This window comes from Mytilus edulis, chromosome 9 (assembly GCF_963676685.1).
Source record: "Mytilus edulis chromosome 9, xbMytEdul2.2, whole genome shotgun sequence".
NCBI classification, from domain to species: domain Eukaryota; kingdom Metazoa; phylum Mollusca; class Bivalvia; order Mytilida; family Mytilidae; genus Mytilus; species Mytilus edulis.
In genome coordinates, this window is record NC_092352.1 from 78,825,839 (window position 1) to 78,850,542 (window position 24,704).

Below are 24,704 nucleotides of genomic sequence, written 5' to 3' on the forward strand. Positions count from 1 at the left end.
GATACTAGCATTTTATTTCTTGAGGATAACGTGCATTGGTACTCACCGTTTATCTTTTTCGAAAGTTTCATAATATTTTCAGGCATTATTTATATAAATCGGTATAAAAAAAAATAGTTCAACAAGACCAATCCATCTCGTCATTGACTGGACAGATGAAAAATTAATAATTCTACGAGACTACTCTTGCTTTTGACTTTTTTGGTTTGATATTGGGAATCCTCTAGTTTTATCATTGTTCTCAATTTAATGACATATATAGTTTAAAGGTCATCTTTGAAATTTAATTAAATCCTTGGTGGTTTTTTTTTTTATAGTTTTTGAAAGAAAAAGGAGCCAATGTTAAACGTGTGAAACTTCTACAGAGAACTATTTCCCGCCAAATGTTAAATTGATATGACTCAAAATCAAAGACACAGACCGGTCATTTTTCTTTTCTACTTTTTCTAATATCAATTGATGGCAGTCTTTTCTCTATATGCTCTTCAACTTCGTACTTTATTTGGCCTTTTTAACTTTTTTGGAATCGAGCGTCACTGATGAGTCTTTTGTAGACGAAACGCGCGTCTGGCGTATATTCTAAATTTAGTCCTGTTATCTATGATGAGTTTATTTTTAAAAAAGCTTGTTATTTTGAAACAGTGGAGAGAAATTTCTTTATGGATATCTTAATATATATACATTCAAGATTATAAAAATCTTATAATTGGCAACCATAGATAACAAAATCGTCTTTATTTTCATAATATTAAATAGTAAATCTGTTGGTTTTTGTTTTACTGTGCACGACCTTGTATAATTAATTAAATAGAAATATTTCTAGTACATTCAAGATTTTATAACATATCTTTACAACTTGATTGTCTAACTATACGTGTTTCAGTATTTCGTGATTTCTGATCACAACAAATTTGTATTCCATGTGTAATTTCTTTTTCTAAAATTTCCTCTAATTGCAATAATTGTCTTTCATTCTCTTCTTGTTTTTCACGAGAATCTTCTCTAATTGTTCCATTTTGAAACGACCCAAAGTTTCGTCGGTTATGATCAAATAATATTTGGCGCCGTGACCCGCCGAAACTTCCCATGCTTCGGCGTAACGTACTCTGTCGCCGAAAAATAAAACTGTCCTTAGTAGATGAGCTATTTGTACGGCGTATCATTGTCTTCAGACAAGTGCAACATGGAAACCAGATGTAAAACAATGTAAATAAATCAGCCTGAAATAAACAAAACAAATGAATTATTACAAATCAAATACTAACAAGTTACGTATGGTAAATATTCAATGCATATATCTGATGATTTCAATAATCGTCTTTTAACTCTAAGTGAAGTGTTTTCTGTTATAATCAATGGTACATGTACCAGTTCATCACATAAACTGTAGCATGCTGTATGCCAGGCACGCATTCGTTATCACGTATTATTTATGTGCTTTTTTAAAGGCTAAAGTTAATGTTTTTTAACACTGACATTGAGTTTATTTTTCAACCAATTTCTCAATCTTGTGATTGAATCGATCAAACATCAGGCTTTGAACATAAATAACACATTTAAAAACACCTGTAGTAGTTGATAGAACCATGTTTTGCACTAAAGTATCCAACGCCTCGATCAAGGAAACTGCATGTACATATAAAAAAAAATTAAACGTCTCGCTATCTCTATGTTGTTCTCTATTTCGTGGTATTTGCCAAAAACTAGTATAGTTATGCACTTTTATTCTTTATTTGTTCGCTTTTGATATGATCTTTTTATTTTTTGTTTATTTTGTGAAAAATACTAGTCAAGAGAAGATACAATTTCCTTTAGTTACTTCTCAAGACTGACAAATATTGCTTGATATAAATGTTGTTTGTTTCCTGGCCGAGTCAAATCAACAATTTTATATGTAGGTTTTGATATCTCTACAAGTAAGTACAGGCCTCTAAAGACCCGACCAAAAATGTATAAGATCAAGCACATTAAACGTCCTGTTCAGCGTGGCGGTCTATTCAGTAAATAACAAGATGTATATCCCCATGGAGACAGCTGCTAATCTACGGACCATTACATGAAGGTATTCGCATCCGAAATGTGCTTTGCATTTGTCGTTTGAAGTTAAAAAAAAACATGCATCATCATATATTGGTGTTTAGGTATACGTCTTTGACAAATATTAGGCATAAATATTTCCGCTAAATCTATTTTAGCCCAACTAATAGGCAATTCCTTGTTATTGCATAATGTCTTGAACACGTAATCCGATATTGCAGAGTATCATGTGTTCTAAGGTCGAGCACTTTTTACATACTCAGCAAGGCGTTCAAGAATGAAAGCACATGCAGATGGAGCTGTTTCGTACAGAGTTCGTAGTCAATGCTAAAGGATATTTACAGAGTCCGTAGTCAATGCTAAAGGATATTTACAGAGTCCGTAGTGAATGCTAAAGGATATTTACAGAATCCGTAGTGAATGCTAAAAGATATTTACAGAGTCCGTAGTGAATGCTAAAGGATATTTACAGAGTTCGTAGTCAATGCTAAAGGATATTTACAGAGTCCGTAGTCAATGCTAAAGGATATTTACAGAGTCCGTAGTCAATGCTATGCTAAAGGATATTTACAGAGTCCGTAGTCAATGCTAAAGGATATTTACAGAGTCTGGTTAGTCAATGCTAAAGGATATTTACAGGGTCCGTAGTAAATGCTAAAGGATATCTACAGAGTTCGTAGTCAATGCTAAAGGATATTTACAGGGTCCGTAGTCAATGCCAAAGGATATTTACAAAGTCCGTAGTGAATGCTAAAGGATATTTACAGAATCCGTAGTGAATGCTAAAGGATATTTACAGAGTCTGTATAGTCAATGCTAAAGGATATTTACAGGGTCCGTAGTAAATGCTAAAGGATATTTACAGAGTTCGTAGTCAATGCTAAAGGATATTTACAGGGTCCGTAGTGAATGCTAAAGGATATTTACAAAGTCCGTAGTGAATGCTAAAGGATATTTACAGAATCCGTAGTGACTGCTAAAGGATATTAACAGAGTCCGTAGTGAATGCTAAAGGATATTTACAGAGTCCGTAGTGAATGTTAAAGGATATTTACAGAGTCCGTAGTCAATGCTAAAGGATATTTACCTAGTCCATAGTCAATGCTAAAGGATATTTACGGAGTCCGTAGTCAATGCTAAAGGATATTTACCTAGTCCGTAGTGAATGCTAAAGGATATAAACGGAGTCCGTAGTCAATGCTAAAGGATATTTACAGAGTCCGTAGTGAATGCTAAAGGATATTTACAGAGTCCGTAGTGAATGTTAAAGGATATTTACAGAGTTCGTAGTCAATGCTAAAGGATATTTACAGAGTCCGTAGTCAATGCTAAAGGATATTTACAGAGTCTGTAGTCAATGATGCTATGCTAAAGGATATTTACAGAGTCTGTAGTCAATGCTCAAGGATATTTACAGAGTCTGTATAGTCAATGCTAAAGGATATTTACAGGGTCCGTAGTAAATGCTAAAGGATATTAACAGAGTTCTTAGTCAATGCTAAAGGATATTTACAGGGTCCGTAGTCAATGCTAAAGGATATTTACAGAATCCGTAGTGAATGCTAAAGGATATTAACAGAGTCCGTAGTGAATGCTAAAGGATGTTTACAGAGTCCGTAGTGAATGTTAAAGAATATTTACAGAGTCCGTGGTCAATGCTAATGGATATTTACAGAGTTCGTAGTCAATGCTAATGGATATTTACAGAGTCCGTAGTCAATGCTAAAGGATATTTACCTAGTCCGTAGTCAATGCTAAAGGATATTTATGGAGTCCGTAGTCAATGCTTAAGGATATTTACCTAGTCCGTAGTGAATGCTAAAGGATATTTACAGAGGGCGTAGTCAATGCGAAAGGATATTTACAGAGTTCGTAGTCAATGCTAAAGGATATTTACGGAGTCTGTAGTGAATGCTAAAGGATATTTACGGAGTCCATAGTCAATGCTAAAGGATATTTACCTAGTCCGTAGTGAATGCTAAAGGATATTTACAGAGTCCGTAGTCAATGCTAAAGAATATTTACAGAGTCCGTAGTCAATGCTAAAGGATATTTACAGAGTTCGTAGTCAATGCTAAAGGATATTTACAGAGTCCGTAGCCAATGCTAAAGGATATTTACAGAGTCCGTAGTCAATGCTAAAGGATATTTACAGAGTCCGTAGTCAATGCTTAAGGATATTTACAGAGGGCGTAGTCAATGCTAAAGGATATTTACCTAGTCCGTAGTCAATGCTAAAGGATATTTACGTAGTCCGTAGTCAATGCTTAAAGATATTTACGGAGTTTGTAGTCAATGCTAAAGGATATTAACGGAGTCCGTAGTCAATGCTAAAGGATATTTACAGAGTCCGTAGTCAATGCTAAACGATATTTACAGAGTCCGCAGTGAATGCCTAAGGACATTTACGGAGTCCGTAGTCAATGCTAAAGGATATTTACAGAGTCCGTAGTCAATGCTAAAGGATATTTACAGAGTCCATAGTCAATGCTAAAGGATATTTACAGAGTCCGTAGTCAATGCTAAAGGATATTTACAGAGTCCGTAGTCAATGCTAAAGGATATTTACGGAGTCCGTAGCTAAAGAATATTTACGGAGTCCGTAGTCAATGCTAAAGGATATTTACGGAGTCCGTAGTCAATGCTAAAGGATATTTACGGAGTCCGTAGTCAATGCTAAAGGATATTTACGGAGTCCGTAGTCAATCCTAAGGGATATTTACGGAGTCTGTAGTCAATGCTAAAGGATATTTACAGAGTTCGTAGTTAATGCTGAAGGATATTTACAGAGTCCGTAGTCAATGCTATGCTAAAGGATATTTACATAGTCCGTAGTCAATGCTAAAGGATATTTATAGAGTCCGTAGTCAATGCTAAAGGATATTTACATAGTTTGTAGTCAATGCTAAAGGATATTTACAGAGTCCGTAGTCAATGCTAAAGGATATTTACAGAGTCCGTAGTCAATGCTAAAGAATATTTAAAGGGTCTGTAGTCAATGCTAAAGGATATTCACAGAGTCCGTATTCAATGCTATGCTAAGGGATATTTACAGAGTTCGTAGTCAATGCTAAAGGATATTTACATAGTCCGTAGTCAATGCTCAAGGATATTTACAGAGTTTGTAGTCAATGCTAAAGGATATTTACAGAGTCCGTAGTCAATGCTAAAGGATATTTACAGAGTCCGTAGTCAATGCTAAAGGATATTTAAAGGGTCTGTAGTCAATGCTAAAGGATATTTACAGAGTCCGTAGTCAATGCTAAAGGATATTTAAAGGGTCTGTAGTCAATGCTAAAGGATATTTACAGAGTCCGTAGTCAATGCTAAAGGATATTTAAAGGGTCTGTAGTCAATGCTAAAGGATATTTACAGAGTCCGTAGTCAATGCTAAAGGATATTTAAAGGGTCTGTAGTCAATGCTAAAGGATATTTACAGAGAGCAATTAAAGCACTATAATGAAATGCTTGTATGTTTAACGTTACGGTGACATTTAAACTGACAGTAAAAATCAATTGTGTAAGATATAATCACTTATGTAACTCGTCTGTCTAATGAAGAACTGATAGAAATGACTGTTTAATGTCAAATTATACATACTATCTGCAATATCTTGTTTAATCATTCTGCCGTTAAATGAAAATTTCTGAAGGATCTAGATATAATTAGTTACATGCATGCTTGTGGTATTGATCTAACTATACTTAAATTGTAACAAGAATAGCATTGTGATGAAGTACCTACGGAGCAATTTTTTTTCTAGTGTTTCCTGCATAATGATGATCACGAAGACGCTTGGTGAACTTAAAAGAGCAGTGATACAACCGGTCCCCTCTGTCTGTTAAATAACGTCATTAATGCGTGCATAATGAACGAAAGGTGAAAGACATAACTCAAAGTGGTCTACTCCGATAAGTTCGGACGCATGGCATGTATACTGTTGTTTCCAGTTTTGTGTATAGTCAGTTGACACGCTTATTTTTGTCATTTGATGTGCACACAAACTTATTGGCAAAAACATTTTTTATCATTCGCTACCTTCTGCAGTGGAGGAATGAAAAAAGAGCATTGCAAAATCCTGTTAAGATTTTATTTTCATAAAACATAAAACATATTTGAAATTATTTATCTAGGGCATGCTATGCCTCGAAACTTTTCCAGCTGCATAGGTGTGTCTGCACTCAGAGTAAATTTTGAGGTGAAAATACGGTCATTTTAGCCAAAGGGTCCACATGAATCTTAATATTCTATAATTGTATATCAATCGTTGCAGGTACGTTCGATTGAGGCGTTCGATTTTTGTCGCAAATCAGTGACTCGGGTCACATATAACCTTATAAGGAACACAAATAATCGTTATTTCAGTATAATTTACAATCAATTTTAGTCATATACGATTTTGAGTGAAATGAGCCTCTAGTGGTCTAATTGGGAATAAGCATTCTTATTTAATTACCAAATTGAATTGGAATCGTTTCTACATTTGTTCTACATTTACAAGTTGCTAACTGATAATTACTATACCTACCCTAAAATTATCATTGGTAAAACTATAAATTATTGGATTTGCAAAACTGTTAGACATCGCTAACCAATGTACCCCGAGGTAGATGCCTAACAAAAGTTTTTCGTCTGCCTCCGTGTCATAATCTAGAACTTCCGGATGAAAATCTATAACTAATGTGAAGACGTGTAATGGAAGCCAACAAAGTCCAAATATTGTAACAACTATAACTAGCATCTTCACGACCTGAAAATACAGAAATAGAAAAATTGTAATCCTTAATTTTAAAAATAAAATTAGGAGACTTTTAGGAATACAAATTATTGTCGATGGAGATGATGAATAGCATCTGGTGTCTGCGACTTCCCAATATATAAGGGTGTGGATGGTCTTTACAGAATATATAATAATGGACAAAAACTGCAAAACAAATTGTAAAAACATTGTGAATTGAAAAAATAGTCCCAAAAATAATGATTAGAAAATAATGGGGTGTTAATTTATAAAGAATATACAATAATTGGCATAATTTATACATGTTATAAAGAATGAGAAAGGTTTAAATATGAAAGAAAAAGAAATGAAGAAACACCCATCCTGACCCTTATATTACATGCCATTTTAAATGTGTTCCCAATAGAGAAATACGTTTGTTTTTAATGTGATGGTGGTTTTTTTTCACGTCAATTTCACGACGAATTAAAAATATATCTTCCATGACTACTACATGTAGCTACACAACTTACATACATGTAACAATTATAAATTTGGCAAGTATTACAGTAAATGAAGCATGATTGGACCATGAGGATAGGACAAATGCACAAGTGCTTTGGGAATGGACCCACTTTTTGTCCTTTTTACCTAATTTAAAACATCAAATTTGTGTGAAACAATTTAAACAAAAAAACTGACTTAAAATAAATACAATCGACAAAAATATCAAGCATGGCTATGACAGATAACAGCTGAATTTCAGGTCTCATATGCGACAGGCATATTCAGAATATCGCGGTATTAGAAATGTTTGTTGACGCTCAAGTTCAAATCTTCAACTAACAGAAAGGTGTACATGAATGAACCTGAGTCTATTATAGTCAGTGGTTGTTGTTTGTTGGTGTGTTCTTTGATTCTCTTTTTTGTATGTAGATTAGACCATTGGTTTTCCTGTTTGAAATGTTATACACTAGTCATTTTAGGGCCTTTTATAAATTTTTAATTCTTCGGTGTTAGCCAAGGCTCGGTGTTGAAGGCCGTACTATGACCTTTGTATAAATTGTAACTTGAATGAAGAGTTGACTCATTGGCACTCTTACCAAATCTTCTTGTCTATATTACATGAAATGAAAATAGATTATCGTCTTACTGATGTTGTCATTAATTGGTATTTCATCAAGTTATTATTAATTTGACCATGATCTCCATGTTATTAATAATCCTCCATGTTCTATCATTGGAATATTAATAATTCATGCTAATTGACGTATCTTTTGTTTACGTTTTACAAGAAATTATAATTCCATTTCTTATAACTAACGCATATTGTTTGCTATTAATTAGTATCAAAGAGAAGAGGAGACAGATCTTTATAAATAGCACGACAAATGAAATAGATATGCTCTGCGCAGACGCTGTCAACTATGAAATACTAAGCAAACGACAACAGTGGAATGGATCATACCTTATTCTAAGTTTTGGGTCTCGGCAGTTTGTAAAAAGTACGTCATGTTATAAGTGTTGTTGTTTTGCGCTCTTTCGTAGACTCACGAATAACAGATTTGTGTGCATTAAATAAATAATAACAGATTCATAGTTAACAGACATACTATTAACCATTTTACTTGAAATCCTAATATTTTTTAAATCCTAATATCTATTTAGGGAAAACAATTTAAACCGTAATCCCTCCCCCTGGAAGTTAAATGATCGTCCCCATAAAAGGTACATATTATAAACTATAATTGTTTGTCTGTTTGTCTTTTTCATTTTTAGCCATGGCGTTGTCAGCTTATTTTAGATTTATGAGTTTGACTGTCCCTTTGGTATCTTTCGTCCCTCTTTTATAAAATAGAAACATTTATAATGATATTTAAAGTTAAAGTGAACAGTTTTTTTTTATTGGTCTAGGTTTCTGTGTGAAGAATGGTATGCTGATAAACAAAATTACTACTTAGTTTTTACTTAATTCCACCTTTTATCTTTTCGATTGAGCAACGTAACTTTCATTTTGTTTATAATGCCAAATTGTACAATTCGTTCATTGTAGAAATATAACAATAGAAAATAATTACACAGTCAAGTACTACAAAATGTATTTGACTTCAAATTAAAGTATATCTTAAAATAGATTACTGAAATGTTAATGTATCAAGTAATGCATCTTGATATTCTTATTAACAGACACCTGCATCTAAAGTAAGCAATATGAGAATAATGAAAGCCAATACACAAACCAATTATCATGTCTAATAATCGGTCAATCAAAGGTTTTAATGATGACATTTACATTACAAGTGATTCACATCCAGGAAGCTCTCATCTTATCCAAATGGACCTATATTTACATGTGTCTCAGTATTTCTTTGTTTCAACGTCATTAAGATAAGATCCATATTTGATTAGGACCTGGTCAAGGAGACAACGAAATAAACATTAGCATGAAAATAGATCAGGCAGCATCGTCATCAAACTTAGTAATCTAGATTCTGTCATATTATTGATATGTAGTTGAACTCTTTTTTTCTTCATATAAAGGACCACATAACAAGTACCATTATATATATATACATGTATATACATGTAATTGGCTCTATACTTTTAAAAGTAAGATGTTTCTTGATGAAACCTATTCAGATTACTAGTACTACATTTTCATTTTTTTATACAACCAGTATGCATTTATTATAATAGTCCAATTTTGTTATATCATAACGTTTTTTTTTATTATAAATAATGAAAACATTCTAAAATAACGGACTTCAAGTTGACCCTCTTAAGAAAAACATAAAAATTATATAAAATAAAACACGAAAAACGACTCCAAACAATTTTAGGTTTTCGAAGTTTTCGCCTCGCAATTCTTTGGGAAATAACTGGTTTTGGATCGTCATCTGATTATACTTAGCAAGGATTTCGAAATAAAGAATAACGCAAAAGAATAAAACATATTTCATTTAAAGCATAACAGGAGCTCGGTATTGTTGTTATTTTACTTTCAGTACCCCCCACCATCACCACCATCCCCACTCCCAAAAAACATAAAACAAACTTCCAAAAACAAAAACAGCATCATAACACTTCAAATAGAATATCGTTTCATATCACTGACAACTTTGGTTTTAGTCTTTGACTATACAGTTTGCTATTCTGCTGGTCGAGCAGTTTACGAAACAATGTTTCAGAAATCCATTAGTCGCCTGACAATTACATACTATAAAGTGATTTATCATTACGTCTGTCTGTAGCAGATTACATATAAATCCTACCTTTTTGTATATTAACAACATTTCTATAGTGTTAGTACACGTTTTTAATTTGCTTTAATTGATAGTCAACACCCCAGAACACACATTAAAATAACAAAATTACATAACATGTATAGTAGATTCCGAACTAAACTGTAACTAATCAAATCAAAATATTCTTGTAAATTACAAGAATATTTTGATTTAAATGTTAACAAAATTATAACGTGCATTTATATTGTTATAGTGTTTGAAGAGCGAGATGAATATTCCATATCAAAATAATCTGCATAACCGAGATAAGTATCAGATGACATTATGCGAATTCTTTTTACTGCGAACAATGAGACTGGGCGATATTTGCATTCAATTTGATAAGAACTTGCATACAAACCTTGTAATACTTTCTGACTTATACTGTATAGACGTAGGAACACAGACCACACAAAGGTATACAACAGGGAGCAGTACAATTTTTGCAATTCAAAAAATTGAATAAATAAACAACCCTATGGTCATCTAAAAAAAGACTTAAACTGCCAACAAAACACTGCAATTAATTTAAGGAAATTGGAACATGAACCCCGCCAACTACCGGAGGTAAGATCAAGTGTTCCGGTAAGGAAAAAAGTTCGTTCTCCACTAGAGATAGCAATCTTGTTGCTCATTTGTAAGTCATACACCTATTAGGGTCGGCAAACGCATGATGTTGTCGGTTCAAAATATCAATAACCCTACAGAAAATAAATCATCAAAACCTATTGACACTAAATAAAACTGAAGGGACCGTACATCCTAGCATTAGAAAGTGATAAAATAATGCAGATATTTCTTGTTGCTGAAATAACTTGTTTAAAGTCAAATGATTCTACAGCTTCTGATTTAAACTCGTTTTTAAATAGTTATTAAATCAAATTGTAAAAATAAGCGTTGCTACAATAATCACAAAAGTGTTTTCTAATTATTTAGAGAATCTTCGGAAACAGTAACAACATACATGTATATTGTTGCGCTTCGCTTTTGTAAAACATAATTTTGTTAATATGGACATCATTTTCATACAGTTATTGAATATCTGAATTTTTAAATCGGGGCACAGGCGTTAATGGTCAACCTACAATGCCATTTTCTAATTTTGCAAATCAACGAATTAAAATGACTTGTGTACAACATTTTCACTGGTTAATTTTATTGAAATACAATATATTTTGTTTATGTTTCCCTTTATATTTTATTTGTCTTATCTACAGATATACAAGTAAGTTCTGATTACACGTTTTTATACTTTCACTTTCGAAAAATAAGTTATAATCTGATGATATATACAGCAATTGAACAATTAACCATGAAAATGAGGTCAAGGTCTGATGGACTATGCCATGCAGACATATACAGCTGACAGTTCTTCCGTACAACAAATACAGTTGACCAACTGCTTTGTGTTGAAGCAAAACAAGCCGAAAGACAAAAAATTGACACTGAGTAATGAACCGTGAAAATGAGGTCAAGGTCGAATAAAACCTGCGAGACTAACATATACATTATAAAATATTTCTCACACCAAATATAGTTGACCTAGTGCATATAGTACTAGAAAAAATACCAAATCTAAAAAACTTTAACTTTGACCACTGAACCATGAAATGAGGTCAAGGTTAGATTACAAATGCCAGTTGGTCATGTAAACCTTACAGTCCTTCCATACACATAATTTACTAAACCTATTGCTTCTAGTATCTAAGATATGACTCAGTCGACCACCAAAAGTTAACCTTGTTTACTGATCCATGAAATGAGGTCGAGGTCAAGTGAAAAATGTCTAACGGATTGCAAGGTACGCACATTTTAAATATAGTTACATGTATCTTATAATTCAAAATAAAAGAGAAATAAAAAATTACAAAAATCTTAACTTTTTTTCCTGAAGTTGTCACTGATAATTGAGATCAAGGACAATGGACATGTGACAGACGAAAACTTCGTGAAAAAAGATATCCATATACAAAATATGAAGCATCCAGGTCTTCCACCGTCTAAAATATAAAGTTAGCTAACGTTGCCGCCGGCGAATCAGTATCCCTATGTCGAGCTTTCTGCAACAAAAATCGCAGGCTCGATAAAAATGAAATAGATTGAAGATTGCCAAATGTTTTTTTTTCTCCGCTCTTACTGTAAACAATATTTTAAAATCAACGTTCACAATACATGTATGTTTAAAAAGAGTAACAAGTCACTTATACAAATTCCTCTCCCTTCTTTTAAGTACCTTTTTTTCTGAAATCAAAATACTATACCTATCATTTCAAAACGGAATTTTTCGGTATCTTCAATATAGTTTAAGTATACACAAGTGGTTCAGTACAACAGACTAATTTATAATTAAATACCTACTTTTAGAGAAATGAAAACACAGATGTTCTCAAGAAGTCAATTATCAATAAGAAAGTGGTAATCTTTCTTATTATAAATATTAATTACTATTGTTAAGTATCAATCCCATGTTTTATGACAATTTCTGTCATTTGTTTTCTTTATAAATCGGCTATGGCATACATGTATATTGATTGTTACAGTATCTTTAAAGTTCGCCACCCTTTCATTTGATACCTTTAAATATATTCTACATACACTGTAGTTGTATACTTACATTTATGCAAAGGGACAGTTTTATTTTAAAAATGCATTACTTTTCAGTACTAGTATGATATTTTCCACCGGTCCCAATTTGGAGGTAATTAATCTTAAGTCTAATCCGAATCATTTAGCAAAAACTCTGCTCAATCTGATTCAATGGAATGTCGTAAACTTGCAGTTATAGGCGAGATTGTTTTCTCTTTTGCTCCGTGTTAAAGGCCTCATGCTCACTTTGAGATGAGAAACTGCAATAAAAGCGATGTTCCTTTGCTTTCATCGTGTCTGTTTTTTCCGGTGTATGACCTGATTTTGTGTCATGAATGGCTACACCGTTACGTTTCCTTTTTTTTTCTTAATCAAATATTCAAAATAAAATACAAATTTGAGAAACGTTATACCGTGCAATCTATGCGTGAGGATATATTACTGTTTTTTTTTATAGTTTTGTTTCGAGAATCTAATTATGATTCATGTACAAATTGGGAGGCATTTGTTTCTTATAGATACGTTAGAAACCATGTCGGGTTCAGGAGGTCAAAACGTTAGAAACCATGTCGGGTTCAGGAGGTCAAAACGTTAGAAACCATGTCGGGTTTAGGAGGTCAAATACACAAAGCTTTTATAATTCTCAAAGAAAAAATATGAAACACAAACAAAAATCCGTTCAGGATAAATTTATCTAAACACTAATTTTATATGGAAGATATCAATGTATTTAATTGCCGTTTATAATCGTATTTGCTGGTAAACAAAATGTGAATATGGATAATACTTTAAATAGCAGTGTCAATTCTTTTTTGCGGTACAGAATTGATATTGTGATTTTTTTATTTTTATTCCTAAATGTTATTTGAATGATTAAAAATTAAATATGAATATAGGCAAATGGGGCACGATAGCCATTGAAAAGCAACTACTTCATTATTATAGTAATGCTGCCTTTGTCATTGTCCAAAATGACTTGGAATAATATAAATGAGGTTTAGTTTTTAGCGCCCCCGGATGAAAGCAATATGTCATACAAACAGATTTCTTTGTGATGTCTGTCACGTAGATACTAGGGAATGATGCAGCAAAGACCTGAAGGTTACTGACACGTGTAAGCATGTGGTCATCCATGAATGTAATTGTATTTGTTACATGATATAAATTCAATTTTGTAAGACTAGAAATTCTCCCAAATTCACATGGTAACTTTTATATTGACTAACACATGACATTGTTTCATCTCATATATTACATAGATTAAATACTGAATGATTATAAATCAGATGAAAATACGCAAAATAATTATAACTTAATTTTATCTATTTGATGTAATTAATCTAACATCAATTTGTGGTTAAGATCTCTCATCTCTTCATAATGATTCATATTATGGTTTAAAATACAACAAACAAAATATGTATCAAATAGATCTGCTTTTAAGAGGGTGGTAAAGGGTTATTTTCGTGCAACGTATTTTGCCATTTTTATTTCACGTGCAGACGTGCAAAAAAGTTCGTTATTCACCGTGTTTCGTGAAATCGGTAAAAAGATCAACGTGCAAGAAATGTTTAATTGTTCGTTCACAGTGAAATGCCAATTTTATTTCGCGTTCTTCCGTTTAGATACCCCCTTTTATGTCCCTCTTTTAAGACTGCAGTTACAGAACAATTAAAACTAGAAGCAAGAAATATAGAAACTGGAGATGTTCTATAAGTACTTTAAGAAATAATCTATCTTTTTTTTGAAATATTATTATAAATATACATTTTCAGAGACCCCATTGGAAATAAGCTATACTATGTAATCTTTTGTTGGATATCCCAGGCTTTTTCTAAGCACTGTTTAAGATACTATTCTAAAAGTATATATCTACATATAATATACATTATTGTCTTGTCTTGTCTTGTCTTGTCTTGTCTTGCCTTGTGGATTTTTGTTTATGTGCTTAAATCTGCCCGAATAAAACTATACTATGCTATTCATATACAACACCAATGTGTTCATGTTGGATTCAAATTTACAAAGAAACCTCTTAATCAAAGAACATACCTTTATTTTAGAACGCCATTGTAGAAAGTCGCGAAAATGATCCCTGTTTCCGGGTGACGTTCGTTTCCATAGTAAAAAGGAAACAATTGAATAAGTGATCGACAAAATTATCAATGGAATGATATAAGTCAACACAAGAACAAAAATAGTATAGATTCTCCTTGAGTTAGTATTTGGCCAAATCTCATTACAAACGAGAACACCGGATTCAAAATGCATCGCACGTGCTACAAATAACTGAACAGAAGCTAGAAGTATAGAGCACGTCCATATAGCAACAATCACATATTTGTATCTCTGTATTGTAAATCGATGTTTTAGAGGATATGCAACAACTAAAAATCGGTCCATTCCTATGGCAACATTTGTAAAAACACTAGCCGCCACGGATAACATTTGAACAAACAAAACAATCGGACAAAACGGTTCAGAAAATATCCAGGTACGAAAAATTGCATCCGCAAATGTAAATGGCATACAAAACAATGCCATCAAAAGGTCAGCAATAGCAAGGTTAATAAGAAAAGGTCGCAAATCTGTCCTTGACCTTTTACCCTTCCTGAAAACGATCACAACTATTATGTTACCAACAATTGAAAGGAATGTTGTTAATGAATATAAGATAATTAATCCAATTAATGGCTGATTGTCTACCCTTGATGAAGAAATGATGACTTCATTTGTTGAATTTCGACTAAGGTTGACATCCACAGCCATACTTATAAATACTTTCGGAACTTTATAATTATCTGTTAAACCCTGCTTAAAACTACTTTCGGAACTTTATATCCTGCTAAAAACTACTTTCGGAACTTTTATTAACAACTGTTAAAACATATACTTTCGGAACTTCAGACTTTATCACAGCTTTTTGTGTACTGTCGTTGTAACTAATTCTCTAATATGACAGTCTGTTATCGACCAATTTTTAGTATTGTATCCTGCCATGAATGAATGACTGAACGAGCCAGAAATCTATGTTGCACGAACCGCTTCAAGATTCCATTAAACATTGATCATTCGTCATATAGTTTGGAAACAAAACGACATCTATTTCTGTAAGGCAAAAGAACAGCATCAACATTGTTGAAACATTGCCGACAAGTATAATTCCATGTTTCTAGACAATAATATTTTCTGTTTGAATCTGATGTTGTATAATATATTTCATAGTGAATCAGTGTGAGTCCATCTCAATTAAATATCACAGAATCTTTCTGAAAAAATTAATAAAGCAGATATTTTGCACTGAATGCATTTGAACCGTATTTAAATTAGTGATAACATTTATCTCCGGTGGTTAGCTATGTACTACATGGTTCAATTTGCAAAATTGATTTATATACGAGTACTTTGATAAATTGCCCCCTCAACTTATCGAGTTCTTTATTTACACGATATGAAATAGAGCCAATTTTAAATATCAATTAGTTGATAATCCTCTCAATCTGGTCAGAATTATTTTTCTCGTTTTATGTAAGTTGAGACAATCACACTATCATATATATAGTTCATATATAAGTTTAAACTTTTCATCTTGCGAACATCATTATCAACGCTTCAATCATTGCATATCCTTCTTAAAAGAACCAGCGATTCTCTAATCAAAACGAATGCAGAAATGACATAAAGCTCACTACTGCATACAATTAACAGAAATCACAACTTTATTAAAGCCATACAGCATAACGTAGGTAAATAAAAGAAATCAATGGAAACGCATGTATCTACAGACCGAAGAAAGAGACGCTATCATTACTATTGTGGCTCCTATGGAGCAAGAAAAACTCGATTACATCAACTGAGATGAACATGAAAGCTTAACTCTTAAGCAGCATAAATAAATTGCTGAATCTGATTTTATACTTCTTTGTGTTAGCTTGGCACCATTTCAAATTGATCTATGTCTAAAATGTACCTGTTCAAACCATGTATTTGATTGTTAGCGTTTGATTCTGTCCGTTATGGACCCCACTTCCCTTTTTTATGGAGTTACTTATTTTTGTAATCCTATTTTTTTCCTTGATCGTGTTTTATTTCGTTTTCGACTCGGAAACCACTTAAGAGACCCAATTTTCATCGCAATTTTACTGTTGGTGTCTCCTTTCGCTACATTTGTATTTTTTCAATTTATGGTTTCTGTGTTTTCATCTCCATTTTTAATGTTATTACACGACCGGTATTTAAAATATAATTGTGATACGTGTCTGATACACTAAAAATTGTTTGGTCTTAACTTATTAACATTATTCATCATTAATCAGGTTTCTTAATGTGACCTCTAACTTTCTAAACCAAGTTGAATACATATTTGGAATACATTTAAAAGCTATATTGTGAAAAGACACGATTTAAGAAATAACCAATCGATTGTGCTTCTTCACACTATGTCCAAATGCTGTACATTGACAAGTCTCGTGAAACAATTGGGTGTTAGTGCGGTATTCGAGTAAAGTGTTTGAAGAATGAATTAACACACCTACTGTTTTACATGTTATCCCTGATTTTTGTACATAATCTGAGAGATTATTATTGATACACGTAACATCGCATTTGTCAGTGATGTGATCCTCAAGATTTTTTTACATAAATATATGATCAATCGCGAAGAGATTTTCACGTTCAAAACCCAACTCATATTTAAATGAATAAAACAAAGAAAAAGCTTAAAATGAATAGGGAATAGGGAATAGGTAACCAACTTGACGCCCATTTAAAATGAACCATGGCAGACAGTGAGGATAAACAAAAGTCAATAAAACACGTCTTTAAATCGTGACAACATATATTAAAGGGACATTCAAACTCATGTAAAAAAATAAACCAAAACCACCATGGTAAACAAGAAAGAAAAAAAACAAACAAACGACAAACAACAAACAGTATACAAAACACAACATGTAATTGATTGATTGATTCATCATTGTTTGGTGTTTAAAGCCACTTTTAATACTATTGTGCCTTTTCGTCCATTTTTATTATAGTGGAGGAAGCCGGAATGCCTAGAAAGAACCACGCACCTTCGTTAGAAAAACTAGCAATCCTATTTAATTAAAATTGGAGTCGAATGCAGGATTCAAACTCACATCCTCATTGTCGACTGGATAGTGATATACTAGTTCGACTACTGAAAAATGAGTTGGGAATGTCTTAAACGGAGATAGCAACCCGACCAAATAGCAAACAAAAACCGAAGTCCACTCGGCTACCGAAGTCCTCCACAACATGTATAAAACTGAACAACTCGAATCCAAATAAATCTACCAGTACAGTATCAGTGGCAGAAAACAAAATTCAAATTATACTTACATGATACATTCTAACCAATTGGCTAGTTTGGTTTGAATTTACCCTAGGACCACGAGTGATATCACATAACAGATAAACGTACATGTATAGATACATGCATCAATTAAATGTCTAACTAATGAACATTCGTATGCATTTTGATTATACTACGTGATGTGATAGGTGTATATAGGTATTATTAGATATCATATAAATATGAGAACATCCGCGATGACAGTGTTTAGTTTCAGTTTATATCCGATAAGAGGTTATTAACGTCAAAACGAAGAAGCAAGATCAGTTTCATTAATAGGTGGAAAGTATTTACGTAAAACGTACGCCTTGACGGCCAAAAACGTCATCAATCGTGCGACACGGAAAAAGTGAGGGGGAATTCGCCTTATTCGTAGAGCAAAACTCCGATTTATCCGAGTACGGATAAAAAAAAATGTGATTAAAGAACTTATTTTCAAATATACATTTGCTTGTATATTGTCAATTGGATAGCAAACTCATTATGTAACAATAATAGATAATCGATATACATGTGCCTTCCAAACCATAGCTTTTTGTCGCAGAAATTGTTCCTGGAAAAATATGAAAGCATTTTTGTTCAACTTACTGATAAACGTTATTCTAAATTGTTTTTAACTGCGGTAGCAATAGTCATAAATATTTGCCGTCGTCTGATTGCTTCCATTTGCAAACTATTCATCAATATATCTTTTGGAGTAGTGCATTACGTTCATAAATTATCTTTTATCGCAAATACATTTCTGATTATTAAAACTGCAATTACTGTTTAATTGACAGCAATAACCGCAGACACTCATACAGTTATGATAAACACTCTAATAACAAAATTAAGCGGCGCAATTAATCTATGATAAAACGCAAATATGCTTTTAATTTTTTTCTGCCTTATAGATGTTTTTCAATAAAAGAAAAAATCAGCTTACTTTGAAAAAAAGGCATTTCTTTTTTTAAACCATATGAAGGCTAAAGCAAAAATAAAATTGTTTCAAATAGGCACAAATCAATTTGACAAACACATTTAATAGTACTGTATGCATTCCTTATATAACAGTTTGGGATACATGTTTACAGTAAACACAATTGATATTAAAAATAAATATACAATATACAACGGCTATTGATTTGGAACGTTTTGAATACCTTATTTATTGTGTCGGACATTGAGCTGTTCAAAATGAAGACATTTTGGAAGACCAATCTAGCAAACAAGTGGCATTTAAACGGCAACAGACTCACAAAATTTGCACTTAAGTCCAAACATATGAAATCAAAACAATAATTAAAAATAAGTAAGTAGTGCGAGCGGATTAGCTATTGCATGATTATTAACTAGATAGAGTTTTATAGTAAATTTTCAGTTTAATAAAATTATGTTTTTGTACTGAAACTTTTAAATTTCAACTAACTACCAGATGATTTCTGTACCTTTTATCAACTTGGTACGTTTACCCTGAGATAAGATCGTTTCTAATATTAAATTGAAAAATTTAAATTACTTTTCATATCAAATTTAAACGTTATTCATCCAACTACTTTTAAACATTTGAAAGAAGCTTAAATCAACGTTTGACACGTGTCTACATTTTATGTGCATTGAAACCTAATCACGTTTATGCATTAAGCATCCACATTTTCATGATAACAAGTAAATAAATCGACTATAATTGACAATGAATTTCATGTAGTTTTCGTATTTAGCATGCACTGAATATAATAAACATCGGCTACGAGTACTGAAGGTGTAACTGGTACCATAGATACTGAAGGTGTAACTGGTACCATAGATCGCTGAAGGTGTAACTGGTACCATAGATCGAACTCTGCTGTCCACGATTGCAAAATATATTGTAGAGGCCCCTCATGGGGGGGGGGGGGGGGTCCTAGTAATCACATAATCACCATTTTTTTGCCAATATAATCACATAATCATTAAATATTTGCTTATCTTTAGTAATCAAATAATCATGAACTAAAAATACAGTCCTAGGTAATCAAATAATCATGAAATATTTGGCTTAATAATCAAATAATCATTAAAAAAACGGCCAAGTAATCACATAATCAAAAACCCCATGAGGGCCCTCATTGTATTATACAATGTTAATCCGAACGGAGGAACACGATAGCCAAACCAATTGTTTCAAATCAATAGGGAACACAAATCCTAGAGGATCTGCCGTTATAGTAGCCGTTAATGGAGTTTATCCAATGCAAGGTCTTTCTCCGAACAATCCTATATGTATTAGCATTGGCAAAGAAAAACTAAACACAAATATTCATCCAAGAAATATAACATTATATGTTTTCTGCTCATGCAAATTTATTCATTACCTAGATTAGTTTCCACACTTAAATGTATTTTTTACGGGTTTTTATTCTCTGTGATGGGTTTACTTGTGACCTATTTCATCTTTTTGAGGTCTTGTAGATAATTATAATTTCTTCAGAGCTGCAGCAATGGTACAGCAATTCTTAAAAGTATTAAATGTAGTAATGTTTCCGCTCTACAATTAAAACTTTGACTATACCACAAACATCTCTTACTACAACACAGTTGTATTTCCCGAACGAACAAGTCTTTACAATTGAGGATTGTGATTGTGTTGAATAAACTACAAGGTCGTTATATCGTATATACTGATTACTATCTTCGTCAATTATATTCCGTTAATAAAATTGAGAATGGAATAGTAGCTATATACAACTGTCGTACAAGAGGGAGGTTTAGCTACAGTGGAGATCAGTTCTAACCTCTCATAAATTCTGTCAGAATCTGTCAGGAGAACTGTTCTAGAACAGTATGTAGAACTGTCAGCCTGACACCTTTTAGTCAGTTCTAGGTTAGAACTGTTCTAGCTAGAACTGATTTGGTCAGTTCTACCTAGAACTGATTTGGACAGTTCTAGCTAGAACTGATCCTGACAGTTCTACCCTAGAACTGATCCTGACAGTTCTAGCTAGAACTGACCAGATATTTGGTCAGTTCTACTTCTAGAACAGTTCTACGGTTAGAATTGATTTCAAATTCTACGGCTAGAATTGATTTATAAATTCTACGGCCAGAATTAATTTATAAATTCTACGGCTAAAATTGATTTATAAATTCTACGGCTAGAATTGATTTATAAGTTTTAAGAAATATTTGTCTTAATATAAAGGCTTCGGCAAAATAGCGATTAATATTATATAGAGTTTTGCTATTTTGCCGGTTTTATTTCAGATTAAAAATTATAATCGGCAAGAGAACATGTTTAACCTCGCCATATTCTGCATGTATGTGCCTGTTCTAAGTCAGAAGCCTGTTATTCAGTGATTTTCTTTTGTCGATGTGTTACCTGGTTACATAAATTATTTGTTTTTCTTTCATTTTTTGAACATAAATTAAGCCGTTAATATTGGGGGGGGGGCATTATTATTTCATTTATTTTACATTTGTCATTCGGGGAGACTGCAGGATGACTCGTTTTACATAACAAAATTATCTGACCTTAATGTAATACGTTATTCCGGCCCAAACCACCAGGGACGGATCCAGCAGTTTAAAAAAAAAGGGGGGGGGGGGGGGTCCAACTAAAATAAATTGTCCTCATTCAAATGCATTGATCTTCCATAAAAAGGGTGCTGTACAGTAATTCAGTTATAATTTTAGGTCAAGAGGGACTGTAATATATACAAGTTATAGCAATATTGGAAAACAAAATTTTGTACGCATGAATTTATAGTGCCAGCATGTCCTCTTCAGGCGCGGATCCAGAGGGGGGGGGGGGTTCCGGGGGTTGGAACCCCCCCTTTTTTTTGGCCGATCAATGCATTTGAATGGGAGCATGTAGCTGGAACCCCCCCTTTACTCTAGGTTGGGAACCCCCCCCTTTTTTAAATGGCTGAGTCCGCCCCTGCTCTTTTTATTCAAAGTATTGAATCGTAAACAAATATCAGTAGTTTTCATACTTCAGACTGAGTCGTGTAATAAAATCTTTTGACCTCATCAATCTAAACTGACCTTATTTGCTCTTTCTTTCTGCAAATCTATATAGCTGTACAGCAATTCAGTTATAATTTTAGGTCAAGAGGGACTGTAATATATACAAGTTATAGCAATATTGGAAAACAATGACCTCAAAATTTTGTACGCATGAATTTATAGTGCCAGCATGTCCTCTTTTTATTCAAAGTATTGAATCGAAAACAAATATCAGTAGTTTTTATACTTCAGACTGAGTCGTGTTATAAAATCTTTTGACCGCATCAATCTAAACTGACCTAATTTGCCCTTTAGTTCTGCAAATCTATATAGCTGTACAGTAATTCAGTTATAATTTTAGGTCAAGAGGGACTGTAATATATACAAGTTATAGCAATATTGGAAAACAATGACCTCAAAATTTTGTTCTCATGAATTTATAGCGCCAGCATATCCTCTTTTTATTCAAAGTATTGAATCGTAAACAAATATCAGTAGTTTTCATACTTCAGACTTAGTCGTGTAATAAAATCTTTTGACCGCATCAATCTAAACTGACCTTATTTGCTCTTTCTTTCTGCAAATCTATATAGCTGTACAGCAAGTCAGTTATAATTTTAGGTAAAGAGGGACTGTAATATATACAAGTTATAGCAATATTGGAAAACAATGACCTCAAAATTTTGTATGCATGAATTTATAGTGCCAGCATGTCCTCTTTTTATTCAAAGTATTGAATCGTAAACAAATATCAGTATTTTTCATACTTCAGACTGAGTCGTGTAATAAAATCTTTTGACCGCATCAATCTTAACTGACCATATTTGCTCTTTCTTTCTGCAAATCTATATAGCTGTACAGCAATTCAGTTATAATTTTAGGTCTAGAGGGACTGTAATATACAAGTTACAGCAATATTGGAAAACAATGACCTAAAAATTTTGTTCGCATGAATTTTCTAGTGCCAGCATGTCCTCTTTTTATTCAAAGTATTGAATCGTAAACAAATATCAGTAATTTTCATACTTCAGACTGAGTCGTGTAATAAAATCTTTTGACCGCATCAATCTAAACTGACCTTATTTGCTCTTTCTTTCTGCAAATCTATATAGCTGTACAGTAATTCAGTTATAATTTTAGGTCAAGAGGGACTGTAATATACAAGTTACAGCAATATTGGAAAACAATGACCTCAAAATTTTGTTCGCATGAATTTATAGTGCCAGCATATCCTCTTTTTATTCAAAGTATTGAATCGTAAACAAATATCAGTAGTTTTAATACTTCAGACTGAGTTGTATAATAAAATCTTTTGACCGCATCAACCAAAACTGACCATATTTGCTTTTTTTAAGTGAGTCTATATAGTTGAACAGTACTTCAGTTATATTTTTTTTACTGTAGTATATATAAATAACTGCAATATTGGAAATTGAACAAACATGACTAACTTATGTCTATGGGCGCTGATAACACAATAACGACAGAAGACCCGTTACATCCAAACTTAAATTATTAAATAATGAACCGTCACAAAAAGTGACTTTGTATTTAGTCAGTAGTTCATGATGGTTTTTTTTTAAACAGAACTATTTAACGGCATCATCTAACACTCACATCACTGATTCATATACTTTATTTTAAAATGAAAAGTACATGTATGAAAAGTTCTCTTCTTGGAAAGGTATACTGACTATACTGTTTATATAATTTGAAGAAGGAAAATGATTGGTTTTGTTTGTAGCCTTACGTCCAGTGGCAAATATTTCATTCATGTTCAGATCGAGTATATTTTTCTGACGTTCCAGACTCCCAGATATTATTCATTATCGTTATGGATAAGTTTGGCAACGAGATAATGCAAATCTGAGACCTCAGTGCAAATGTACATAGTTTTCTTGCGTTTAACAACTGTGTTCATTACTATGATATCCCATAATTCATCCACTGTACAATTTTCGTTTGAGCATTTGTCAAAACAGAATCTTAAATCATGAATGTAAATCCAAGGCAAACAAGGTAAATTAAGATTAAATTTACTTGAATTAAATGCAGAGTTATATTTACGAAGAGACTGTTAAAAACGGGGAACGAAGAAACGTAAACAATGATGTTTCCGATTTGCAATCTCATAAAAATATTTCTCCGATGAGTTGGATAACCTCCTATCCACTTCGATATTTGTACATGTAAATTTTGATCAGTAAAAAATATAGAAACATCTGCTATTATATATAGTAAAGTAATTGGAACTGATTTTTTTCTTCTAAATTCTAAATTGCCCTTTCTGCAGTGACGTCATTTAGAACTGTTCTACAGTCCTGACTGATTTAGTCAGTTCTGCTGACAGTTCTACGGTTAGAACTGATTTGGTCAGTTCTACCTAGAACAGTTTTAGACAGTTCTACACTAGAACTGATCCTGACAGTTCTACCTAGAACTGATTTAGTCAGTTCTACCTAGAACTGATCCTGACAGTTCTACCTAGAACAGTTCTAGGGTAGAACTGTTCTAGCTAGAACTGTTCTAGGACAGGTTAGAACAGTTCTATGACAGAATATTCTGACAGTTCTAATGAGAGGTTAGAAGTGATCTCCACTGTAGCTATGCTCCAGTTTTAACTCACCATTTTCTGTGGCAAACGCCGGTACTACACTTGTGTTCTAGTCGTTTATATAGGTTGCATTTCTGTAAATATTGACAATGCAATTTCCCATAGGAACTCCTTTTACGGCTAAAACG

General features: G+C 32.8%; 1 protein-coding gene across 2 annotated transcripts in view; it reads right to left on the bottom strand.

Moving 5' to 3' along the window:
• Positions 1–716: 716 nt before the first annotated feature.
• LOC139489126 (QRFP-like peptide receptor) overlaps positions 717–24,704 on the bottom strand; it is a 61,455-nt gene continuing 37,467 nt past the window's right edge. Inside the window, exons 1-3 of one of the 2 annotated variants that reach the window (XM_071275255.1) lie at positions 14,678–16,325; positions 6,567–6,788; positions 717–1,220 (exon numbers count right to left, since the gene is read on the bottom strand). In XM_071275255.1, the coding sequence (XP_071131356.1) occupies positions 837–1,220; positions 6,567–6,788; positions 14,678–15,394 (1,323 nt within the window). In that variant the 5' untranslated portion in view covers positions 15,395–16,325 and the 3' untranslated portion in view covers positions 717–836. Of the gene's footprint in view, positions 1,221–6,566; positions 6,789–14,677; positions 16,326–24,704 lie in introns of those variants that run through there. The other variant, XM_071275257.1, reaches the window with a different exon arrangement.